This window comes from Glycine max, chromosome 7 (genome assembly GCF_000004515.6).
Source record: "Glycine max cultivar Williams 82 chromosome 7, Glycine_max_v4.0, whole genome shotgun sequence".
In the NCBI taxonomy this organism is placed as follows: Eukaryota; Viridiplantae; Streptophyta; class Magnoliopsida; order Fabales; family Fabaceae; genus Glycine; species Glycine max.
In genome coordinates this window covers 38,459,108-38,471,071 of record NC_038243.2, presented here as the reverse complement: position 1 = coordinate 38,471,071, position 11,964 = coordinate 38,459,108, and the positions used below count along the sequence as shown (strand labels likewise).

General features: G+C 38.8%; 2 protein-coding genes across 2 annotated transcripts in view; one reads left to right on the top strand and one right to left on the bottom strand.

The window, feature by feature from the left end:
• Nucleotides 1-4,059: 4,059 nt before the first annotated feature.
• LOC100814038 (protein ALP1-like) lies at nucleotides 4,060-5,681 on the top strand. The gene has a single exon (XM_041017368.1). It carries the CDS (start codon nucleotides 4,125-4,127, stop codon nucleotides 5,379-5,381), a length of 1,257 nt encoding a protein of 418 aa, XP_040873302.1. The 5' UTR covers nucleotides 4,060-4,124; the 3' UTR covers nucleotides 5,382-5,681.
• Nucleotides 5,682-7,286: 1,605 nt separating this feature from the next.
• The window catches only part of LOC100798913 (CDPK-related kinase 5), a 5,038-nt gene continuing 360 nt past the window's right edge, over nucleotides 7,287-11,964 (bottom strand). Inside the window, exons 1-11 of the mRNA XM_003528453.4 lie at nucleotides 11,357-11,964; nucleotides 11,023-11,153; nucleotides 10,744-10,785; nucleotides 10,529-10,637; nucleotides 9,709-9,787; nucleotides 9,322-9,618; nucleotides 9,120-9,232; nucleotides 8,451-8,558; nucleotides 8,307-8,369; nucleotides 8,049-8,216; nucleotides 7,287-7,770 (exon numbers count right to left, since the gene is read on the bottom strand). The exon at nucleotides 11,357-11,964 is cut by the window's right edge and continues 360 nt beyond it. Of these exons, the coding sequence (XP_003528501.2) occupies nucleotides 7,630-7,770; nucleotides 8,049-8,216; nucleotides 8,307-8,369; nucleotides 8,451-8,558; nucleotides 9,120-9,232; nucleotides 9,322-9,618; nucleotides 9,709-9,787; nucleotides 10,529-10,637; nucleotides 10,744-10,785; nucleotides 11,023-11,153; nucleotides 11,357-11,902 (1,797 nt within the window). The 5' untranslated portion in view covers nucleotides 11,903-11,964 and the 3' untranslated portion in view covers nucleotides 7,287-7,629. The remainder of the gene's footprint in view (nucleotides 7,771-8,048; nucleotides 8,217-8,306; nucleotides 8,370-8,450; nucleotides 8,559-9,119; nucleotides 9,233-9,321; nucleotides 9,619-9,708; nucleotides 9,788-10,528; nucleotides 10,638-10,743; nucleotides 10,786-11,022; nucleotides 11,154-11,356) is intronic.

Below are 11,964 nucleotides of genomic sequence, written 5' to 3'. Positions count from 1 at the left end.
AATACCTGCCCAGACACTAGTTAAAGCTGACCCGCAGGTAGTAAGTGATCTGCAAACTGCATCCACCTGTCATATATCTGATCGTGTGACAATCGTGCACTAATAGGCGGCGGAGGGATGCTCTGGATGTAACCGAACTGGCGTACCACCCTCTCCGGTCGAACCGTGACGACCATAGGACCCCATCTAAGTTGACCCTGGAAACATGAAATCTCCTGAAACGCCCTAACCCCCCGATGCTCCGTGTACAGCAACCAGGACACATCTGTGACGATCAAACCATCACAACGTGCCCTGTAGGGTGCTCCTGTGATTCCCTTCATGTGCGTCTTCGACGTCAACCATCGGGAAGCACGTGGGGACGTCTCCTGGTATGTATCGTCAGTCACGCACTGGTGCACACTAGGGAAGTGCTCATAGATCTAGCACTACACAATAATTGAGGTTAACATAACATAAAAACATGTTTAAATCATAATCGAATGTAACATATTAATAAACACAAAATTTACCTGAAGTAGCGTCAAGTACCCCGCAAGCTGTCGGGTGGTGGTCCTACAAGCCTCATCTAACTGGTCATACATATGAACCAGCGCGACAACCCCCCAAGCGTAACCACCACTATGAGCGAGGTCCCGGAAAGCGTCAAGGTGGACCACATGCACGTATGTTGCACTCTTATTAGCAAAAAGAGTGCAATCGACAAGGTGCAGCAGATAAGCGCGATTTGCGAAAATCCACCGCCGGGCCTGACATCTGGTCTCATAAATGTCACGAACCCATCCTAATCGTACATATGTTCCACGTGTGAGTGTTATCTCGGCTCTGGCCTCCTCGGCAGACACTTCCAGCAACTCCGTAAGCAAGAATCTGGCCTCCTCCGTAGAAAGAGCGTGGAAACTGTGCAAGGCGCCAGTGATGGGTAAATGTAGGATGGACGACACATCATCCAATGTGATCGTCAGCTCTCTTACAGGAAGGTGGAAGGTGCTAGTCTCACTGTGCCACCTCTCCACAAATGCGGATATAAGTCCAGGATCGCCAGTAATAACTGAACAATCTATCAGTGGACTTAATCCTGTGGCAGCCACCAGACCTTCAATCTCAGGCACTGGCCTCCCAATCAGTGTCACCTTCCTCCCATGTGACACTAACTTCAAATCAGGACGTTCCTGATTTGAAGTACAAATTATACAATTATTAAAAAAAATTAATCATAAACAAATAAATCAACAATGACAAATAATTAACAAATTAAAATACATGTCCACTCCAAACGGCATGTGCAACATGCTCGGCAAATGATGTGAGCACTGACGGGTCACGTGGACCACCAGGGAATCCCTCAGCAACATGATCACCATCTGACCCCTCACCACTATCAGCACCCTGTGCGTCGGCACGCATCTCAGGTGCCTCCGTAGGCTGCTCAGGGACATCGTCAGTCATGTCAGCGACGTCCTCAGCCATATCACGTCCCTCCGTAGTCATCTGATGAACGCGTAGCCTACGGGCTGAGGCAGTAGGCCTACGCCTTTCGGGAACATCGGCAGCATCCTCGTCAGCAGGTCTATCTCTGCCTACAACTCTACCTATGACACGACCTAAACCTCGTGTTCTGGCCATGATCTGTAAATCATGTCAAACACGTATTTTTTTCGATCAAAATATACACAATTTTCTTTATAAAAAAACAACTTTATTTATAAACAAATAAGACTAAATTAAATCAAATTATTTTAAAACATACACAACCTAATTTTTTTAAAAAAAATTAAACAATTTCATTTATAAAAAAAACACAACTAATGTAAAAAAAATTTATTACTAAACATGCACAACTTAATTTTAAAAAAAAAACACAACTAAATTATTTAGTAAACATCCACAAGTTAATTTTTTTTAAAAAAAAATAAACAACTTCATTTAAAAAAAAACACAACTAATATAAAAATAATTTCATTACTAAACATCCCCACCTTAATTTTAAAAAAAAAATTAAACAACTTCATTTATAAAAAAAAAAACACAACTAATGTAAAAAAAAATTAATTCGTAAACATCCAACTCTTAATTTAAAAAAAAAAAAAACTTCATTTCTAAAAAAAAACACAACTAAATTACTTAGTAAACATCCACAAGTTAATTTTTTTTTTAAAATAAACAACTTCATTTATAAAAAAAAACACAACTAATGTAAAAAAAAATTAATTAGTAAACATCCAACTCTTAATTTAAAAAAAATAAGAAACTTCATTTCTAAAAAAAACACAACTAAATTACTTAGTAAACATCCACAAGTTAATTTTTTTAAAAAAAAATAAACAACTTCATTTATAAAAAAAACACAACTAATATAAAAATAATTCATTACTAAACATCCACAACTTAATTTTAAAAAAAAAATTAAACAACTTCATTTATAAAAAAAAATACTTCATTTATAATCAAATAAACAACTTTATTTATAATAAAATAAAAAACTTTATTTATAGACAAAAAAAAAACAACTACTTTCAAAATATATAATTAGTAAACATACACAACTAAAATTATATATACAAATAAAACAATAATGGAAAAAAAATATTTCGAAACATACACAACTTTATTTATACAAATAAACTACTTCATTTATAAAATAATACATAAGTAATTTAAAATTAAATAATTAGTAAATTAGTCAACTAAAATGATATAAAAAATAAACTAAAAAAATTAACAAAAACAATATTTAAAAAAAAAAAAAAACTTCCGCAAGAAGTACTTCTTCCGGAAACATTCTGGAAGAAGGGTCTTCCGGAAAGTGCTTCCGGAACCACTGAAAGGTCATCCGGAAGAACCCTCTTCCGAAATGTTTCCGGAAGAAGTACATCTTCCGGAAACATTCCGAAAGAGGTGTTCCGAGAGCTTTCCGGAAGACCTGTTCTTCCGGAAATCTTCCAGAAGTTTCGAAAGAACCCCTAACGAGTCTTTCGGAAGGCTCACCGTCACCAAGCTTCCGCCATTTTTTCCGGCATCCTCTACCCTAAGGTTCATCTACCCTACCCTAAATGCTACACATACAGTGCAAAACAAAAGGAAAGCTAAGAAGAAGGCCACCTACCTCGAATGCAAATGGAAGAGAGAAGCCTCGCGGAGAAGATGAAGGCGGAGAAGCCTCGCGGAGAAGATGAAGGCGGAGAAGCCTCGCGGAGAAGAAGACCACCAAGGAAGCTTGCTTTCGCGGAAGAGAGAAGAGAGGAAGGAAGCTTTTTCGCGGAAGAGAAGACAGAATGCTTCCGAAAGAGGGAAAAAGCTTTTTATGTTTTTAAATGAAGGATAAAATTGACCTTTCAATAAATTGCTGGGTGCACCTAGCATATCCCTTAGCTCTATCATAATTGGGCCTCAGGGATTTTCTTCATAAATAAAAACCTTTTACAAAAATGTCAAAACTTTTTGACAAAAAGCAAAAAATACATATTAAATAAAACATGCATATGTAAATGATGGTGGAGAACAGAAAAAAAAAACAAAATTCAAAAGGATGAACTCACACACGTGTGTCTATATATATATATATATATCAATAGAACTTTTTTTAGGATAATTACACTTACTTTTAGGATAACAATAATTACACCTAGATCTTACTTGACTAAAAAACTATATCTACATTTTCTTTATTAGAATTAGAGATCATGGAGCACACCAAGTTAAAATAATTCTACTTGTAATACTTAATTATTTTGTTAAATAGATTTTTTTTAACTCGTGAATGTTATAAAATGTTATAGTATTGTGTCAATCCTATTTTTATTATATTGTTCTTTTGAAAAAAAACTATATATTGAATAAAAAATTAATCATCCCTTTAAATTTTATCTATAATATTGGTAAAAAAAAAAAAACAAGATACCAAAAGGATACACCTAAACTTATACACCAATAGATACCCATTTTATAATAAATGAAAATATCATTTTTTTTTTCATTACTATTTTTTTTCTTCAAAATATACGTTATCTTAAAACAAATACAGTACATAATAGAGAGTAGAGGTTCTATAAATGAAAAGTAAAAATTTGAAATTCCTCGGTCCTCACATAGGAAAAGAAGCGGTGTTCGAATTTGAGGGGTGAATGGATCAATCGTTCCTTGTAATGGTCTCGAATCTCCTCCAGCTCCACAACTCCCTGGACCCCACCAGCTCCCTCCTCTCCAACGCCGACGGCGCATCCTCCCTCCTCCACTCCTCCTCCGTCGCCCCTCTCCTCTTCTTCACCATCGCCTCCGTCCTCTCCTTCGTCGCCTCCACGCGCCCCTCTCCTTCCTCGGACTACTCTGTCTCTGCCTTCCGCACCCTCTCCACAGAACACATCTGGTCCCTGGAAGCCCCTCTCCGCGACGCCCACTGGCGCTCCCTCTACGGCCTCTCCTACCCCGTCTTCACCACTGTCGTCGACAAGCTCAAGCCCCACATCGCCCTCTCCAACCTCTCCCTCCCCTCCGACTACGCCGTCGCCATGGTCCTCTCCCGCCTCGCCCACGGCCTCTCCGCCAAAACCCTCGCCTCCCGCTACTCCCTCGACCCCTACCTCGTCTCCAAGATCACCAACATGGTCACCCGCCTCCTCGCCACCAAGCTCTACCCTGAGTTCATCAAGATCCCCGTCGGCCGCCGCCGCCTCCTCGAAACCACCCAGGCCTTCGAGGAACTCACCTCGCTCCCCAACATGTGCGGCGCCATCGACACCACCCCCGTCCACCTCCGCATTAACCCTAACCCTAACATTTACCGCTGCCGCTACGGCTTCCCTTCCTTGCTCCTCCAGGTCGTGTCGGACCACAAGAAGATTTTCTGGGATGTTTGCGTCAAGGCCCCCGGCGGCACCGACGACGCTACCCACTTCCGCGATAGCCTCCTCTACCACCGCCTCACCTCCGGCGATGTGGTGTGGGACAAGGTCATCAGCGTCCGCGGCCACCACGTTCGCCCTTACGTCGTTGGTGACTGGTGCTTCCCTCTCTTGCCGTTTCTGCTTACCCCGTTCTCGCCTAGTGGAATGGGGACTCCTGCGCAGAACCTGTTCGATGGAATGCTCATGAAGGGAAGGTCTGTGGTTGTGGAGGCCATTGCCCTTCTCAAGGGAAGGTGGAAGATTCTTCAGGATTTGAACACCGGTGTTCACCACGCGCCGCAAACCATCGTTGCTTGCTGCGTGTTGCATAATCTCTGCCAGATTGCGAGGGAACCCGAACCAGAGCTGTGGAAGGAACCTGATGAAAGTGGACCTCCGCCGAGAGTCATGGACAGCGAGAAATCGTTTTATTACTTTGGGGAAAACTTGAGGCAAGCCCTAGCTGATGACTTGCACCAGAAGCTTTCCTCAAGATAGTTGTTTAGTTGTTGGATTTGGATAGTTACTTGCTTTACTATAACTGCCTCGCCGCCAAGAGGAAGGAGGGTTCAATCAAACACAGCAACCTCAACCTCATAGTGTGTTTTTATGATTTTAATTTCTGCGCTTCTTGTCGTTAGTAACCAGGTGTAGAAGTAGATTACTCCATGATAAGATTGTTGGTGGTGTCTAACTGTAATGGCATAGCTCTAGTCTCGTGAATGTGAATGTGGAGGAGTGGACTACTAACATTGTTTTTTATTCGTATGATATATGAAATGAAGTGTTTCAAACCAATGCCATGCCTTCTTACTCTCCCCAATTGGTTGTGTTTTACACCCTTTCTCTTCTTGGAAGTTAAATCACTTTACTGAAATATCATATTGCAAATAGTCATATTAGGTCAAGGGTGCGTATGGAGAAATCATTGTTGGGAGGGGACAATCCACCTATGAGTGCTAGCAGATTCCTTAGAGGAGTTTAAAAATTTCATTGGTCGATTGGGATACTCCACAATCACATGTGCAACAAAAAAAATGAGGCCAAGTGCATGGTTTGATTGTGTTTGTTTGGTGCTTAATCTGCAGTGTCTTTAATGAAATTCATTAGACTGCTGCTTCGATGTTAAGCTGATCTAATGTAATGTCAATATGTTGTCCGCATCAGTCTAGCTGCATATCACTTGAAATGAATGACAATATATGGAAAATAGAGGCGTTTGTTCGTGTTGCAAGGTAATTAGGTGATCTTTTTTGGTCTATATAGTATGGTTCACATATTGTTGCTGGCATCCTTTCTATCAGTAAGATATCAGACATCACACTGAGATACCCTGCGTTGAGGAAGGGGAAAAATCACATCAAATCAACAATTGAGGCAAAAGCTAGAAGCTGTAACTTTCATTCAGATGTGAAAAATCATCACGACCGTGATAGCAACAAAACAAGCTAATGGACTCTACAAGCAGGCACCTAAGGGCAATCTAAAAGGAAAAAGATAGTTCCAAACGAAGACAACAGAAACTGTTTTTTTTTTTTTTTTTTTAAAACGCAACACAAACTGTTGGAAACCGTAGATGTTAAGAAAAGAGTAATGAAACTACTTATAATTAATGAGTTTTTCCGAGCATGTATTCCGTAGATTCACATCAGCTCGAGCTGCTAATTACATGATATATATTATATTATAATAAAAAGTTATGAAAACAACTAAAATACAATCAATAATTATTTATTATGGTATCATCGTAACATAACTTTTTTAACAAATGACAAGAATGAATCCAAATTCTGCAATCTACTTACAAGTCACCAAGGCACAACTTTACCGCTGCACCAGGGCTCGCCCTCACATGATATATATTATATTATAATAAAAAGTTATGAAAACAACTAAAATACAATCAATAATTATTTATTATGGTATCATCGTAACATAACTTTTTTAACAAATGACAAGAATGAATCCAAATTCTGCAATCTACTTAGATAGTGCATGCACGTTCCGTTCACTCTGCACTTTACCATAATTTTTTTCAATGTTCACCTTTTAGAATCGTCATGAACTGAATACCACCAATTCCTGTTTCCTGGAAGAGGCCAACTACGGAAATGCAGTAACTAGATGCTTGTCCATGAGTATATAATGGAAATGAACATATACCAAAGCAAAATATTGAAAATTGAACTAGAATTGAAAGATACGACACGATTGACTCGGCTACTATTGAGAGTGAGCTTATTGTAATGTGTGTCATGGTGGACATTTTTTACACTTTCCAAACAATTGGAATCGTTCCACAGCTTCCACTAATTTTTAATTTCTTAAACAGCCAACAATCACACCAAATCATGGTACGAGGAAAAGTAATTGATTCAAAGAATGTGTAACATACACACAAAATCCAACAAAAATAAGAGTAAAATTTTAAGACTCACAAATGTACCGTGTGTACAAAAGTATTCATTAATACAGGTGACAGGAAATTATTACCCCCCATCAAGACAAAGTTAATCTAAATCTACAATTCATATATTAATTCTTAAACCAGATCTGTAGACTATTTTACAATTTGCACTCCCTTCAAAAGAATCAGTTGCATTTCATTATGAACCTGTACTTTAAATGGGTGTGCTAGCAAGGGATTTTAGATAGCAACGAGACAACGATAATTAGTTCTTCAACTAAGGTCGAGCCACATAAGGCAGAGGAATTCAGCATATCCATAGGGCTTTTGCTTTAAGTTTCATTGAACCTTTGCAAGGCTTCGGCTAGATACACCGTGTAATAATTTGACAAACCCAAGAAAGCTTAACTTCCCATCCGTGTGGCGTATCCAATCATGAAGAACAACATGAACAGGAATAGAGGGACCAAGTCCAAGTTCCTAAAACAACATTTTGAAGAAATATGATGGTGATTAGCCATATATACTCTTGATTCTTGAACATTTTGAACAAAGAGTAATTTACACATGCTCATATATATGTATATAAGATTAGAGTCAAATCAGTATATAAGTATATTCTTGACAGATCCAGTAGTAATGAGTTGCAGATTCTTTAGATGTATATATAAGTGGCAGAAACCAACAAAGTGTATATGCATTAAATTATGCAAGAGATGCTATTAGATGCAGATACTCAATTATTTATGTTAACTTACTGAAACAAGCTCTTCAATGACAATAGCCCTGTTTCCGTCTTTATCAAAAAGTTCATATGCACAGCGGGCATGTTGTTCCCAACGATCAAGAGCTTCAAGTTGATGCACACTCAATGCAGCTGCACAAAATTCTTCAAAATCCATCCTTCTATATTGTAACGAGTTCAGCTGTCGCAAAAAGAGCAATATAAGGAACATATGAGACAGAAAAAAGTCAAATTAAGGGATATCTACATACACAGAACAAGGTAATATTACCGATGAAAGGAAGTCAAGGATGCGAGACTCTTTCATGGCATCTGTTGCATATTTCATCAAGGCCTGCCCAGAAAATATGAATGAGCAAAACTTGTGGAATTTAACAAAAAGATTAATTTCATACATGTTGATGTGATAACTAACCTTGTTAACATTCTCTAAAGATATGCTGCCATTTTTGCTTGGTTCTAGCAGTGCAAATTGCTCCCTCAGATAATAGAGTTCATCTGCAGTCAATGTTTTTGACAAGGCCTGCCAAAAAGAGACAAATAAAATTAACTAGTACAATTAAAACTAAAGAAAGAGGTAATTTTGATTATGAACTACATTCTAGTGTGAATAGACTGGTGTCAGAACTTTCAATTCAATTGCAGAATGCATACACATAAGTTAGTTTCATACCTCCTCATTGTTAGCTGAAAATTAGAAATATACAACACAGCTTCAAGTATACCACTGTTTGCTAGGACTTAGGATACCAATATTTTTAAAGGAATCAAATCTCACAAGATTAATGGAGAGAAATAAATTGAAATACTAGTGGTCAGAAGATTATATATCCATTTCAAAAATGAGGGTTGGAATGAAATTGAAATACTTCATTCCCACAGGAAGCATAGCAGCCACAGAAAATTGATTGAACTTTCCTTTCAACAAATAAAATACGCACCCTTAAGGCAGCCTTGGTCAGAAGATTATATATCCATTTCAAAAATGAGGGATGGAATGAAATTGAAATACTTCATTCCCACAGGAAGCATAGCAGCCACAGAAAATTGATTGAACTTTCCTTTCAACAAATAAAATACGCACCCTTAAGGCAGCCTTGCGTAAGGATGATGATCTCATATATGTCTTCATCAACTTAAATATTAAAATATCAAGTGGAACTTTTACATTATTGTAATTTCGTATCCAAGGATGACCTGCAAGCAAAAGATTATTGCTGACAACTTGAAAAATGTCTAACTAGATGTCATTGAAATTGATGATAGTGGCAACAAAAATAACTTACTTAGAGCCTGAGCAGCAGATATTCGCTTCCGTGGATCCTTATTCAATAAGCGTTTGACAAAATCTTTAGCTTCTAAAGATAAAGATGGCCACGGTGTTTCATCAAAGCTTGGATCAGCTTTCAAAACTGCCCTAAAAATACCAGACTCTGTTCGAGCCCAAAATGGACGACTGCCACATAATAGAATATATGCTATCACACCTATACTCCACACATCAGCCTCTGTGCTATAAGATCTATGGAGAACTTCAGGGGCCACATAATATGCACTTCCAACAATATCATTAAGCCTTTCATCTGTAAGATGTGATACAAGAAATAAGAACATTGCCAAACTCTCATGAGGCAAAGGATAGTACTACCAAGTAAGGACTTGTGAAGGAAGACCTGGTCTGACAAAATCTGATAACCCAAAGTCTATAGCTTTCAACTCAGAACTTTCATCCTTTTTAGCATACAAAAAATTCTGAAGAAATGGTAAGGGGGTTAGAATTAAGACAAATATGTAATGGTATCCAAATGAAAATTCATAACCAATGAGTCAATTTAACCTTGAAATCTTAAATAAATTAGTTATCCATTCATATTATACAAACAAAGGGGTTTATATGGGAAAACAATTTCTTCATGGAATTTATTTTGCTGTAATATACTTTGTTTTTTAAATACTAAAACCTATGTTGAGTAAGCTAGTTTAATGCTTGAGCTCGTGCCCAAGTGACTGGTGAACAATGAAAACACAAAAAGTTAGGTCATATATTCATGGCTTATATTGACCTATATACTGCAACTGAATGATGTTTGAAACCAACAAGGAAAAGAAAAATCAAACAAACCCGTTAAAAACAGAAAAGACTAAATTAAAGGCTATCTAGATATTCCAAAATCCAGTCTAGCTAGGACTCCTTAAAAAAGTTAGCAAGCTTTATCAAACCTTTGCCAGCCAAAAAAGTAAAAATAAAAGTGACCTAATACTTAGTCTTAATCCAACTCTAAAGTCAGCACCAAGTCCCTGCCACACAAGAATAATGAAAAGAGAGGGATTTCTTTTGGGAGGGGGTGTAAAATTAAGACACTTAAATAAGTAACCCATCCATACCCCACTTAGAATTTCCATACCTACCCAGGGTATTAAGATGAATCTTTGAAAATATAGCAGATTCAGAGGCTTTAACCATATGAAAGAAATGAATACAAATGTGCTCACCTCCGGCTTAAGATCTCGGTGTACCACACCCTGTAGATGACAAAATGCAACAACATTTAGTATCTGTACCATGACAGCCTTTGCATCATCTTCTGAGTATTTCCCTCCTCTAAAGAAGAAATCAACCATATAGTTAGTTAGTGGCAAGGTGCAATTCCAAAGGTCATTTTTTTTTATTGTTATTAGAAAAGGTAAAGCTGGTATTTTAAGAATACCTTGATAATATCATATCTAAGAGCTCCCCCCCTTCACATAACCTGAAACGTCAATAGCATCCAGCTAATTACAAAAAAATTCAATAAGCAATGGGCATTCTATCAACAAAAAATTATAACCTCACAAATAGTGCTGGTGTCACTAAAACGGTTGTATTATCTATAGTTACGATATGATATTTTAAAAAAAAAAGTTAATATAAAACTTTACTAGGATGGCCAGAAAGCACTACTGCTACAATATGCTTTTTGAGGAGGAAACAAATATCCCAAACTTACTCCATAACAATGTAGACATTATCTTGGTCTTCAAATGCATCATAGAACTGTATCAGATTGCTGTGTCCATTCAAAGCTCGCAGTATTTTCACCTCCCTTCTCACATCTTCAATAGCAATTGCTGTTGTCATCTGGCAACAAAAAGGGTGAAGATCAAAACATAATCTTTATACGCACAAATCACCAAAACAACATAAATCCTTAAGTTTTGTCAAGCAAAATGAGTGGGAACTCAAGGACTAATGCAGCACTGCCATGTGTAACAAGTGATGCATCAAAAGTGTTAACCTTTGATATGATTAAAATTAAGAATTGAAGACTGAAAGTTATTAACCTTTGCTTTTGGTATGACCTTAACAGCTACTTGTTGACCCTTGAGCTCACCCTTCTTGAACTTAGCAGAACACGTATACCCAAAATGCCCTCGACCCACTTCTTCACCAACCTCCAACCTACTAGTGAACTCCTTGGAGAACCCAAATCTCTTATCCAAATCCGCCGCACCCTCCTCCCCCTCCTCCGGTATCGCCGCCGTAGCCGACGCCTTCTTGCCCTGCCGCCGAGCCAGCACCGCCCTTATGTGCTTCGCCGGCGACGGAGGTGGGAACGGCCGCCGGAAAAACCTCCTCGGCGTGGAGCTCGCGCTCCGGCTCCCTCCCGCCGGTGCCGGAGACTTCTTCAGGAAGCGAGCCGGGCTCGGGCTGTAGAACGGGTAGAACGGCGACCGTTTTCCGGTGATGGCGTCATCTTTCCGGCGAGGGGTGTCGGCGGCGGCGGGGCTGAGTGGGGTTTTCGGGATTTGCGAAGGGTCGGCTTCGGCTTCGGCTTCGCGAAGCGCGTAAGGGCTCGGCTTCTGCGGCTTCGAAGTGCAAACCCCCATTGCTGACGATCACAGATCTTCGCTACTCAATCATTGGTCACAACATTGCGGGAAAAAAAATT

Bases quoted from the DNA above. Each gene is read 5' to 3' on its own strand.
- LOC100814038 (XM_041017368.1), top strand. From the start codon at position 4,125: ATGGATCAATCGTTCCTTGTAATGGTCTCGAATCTCCTCCAGCTCCAC.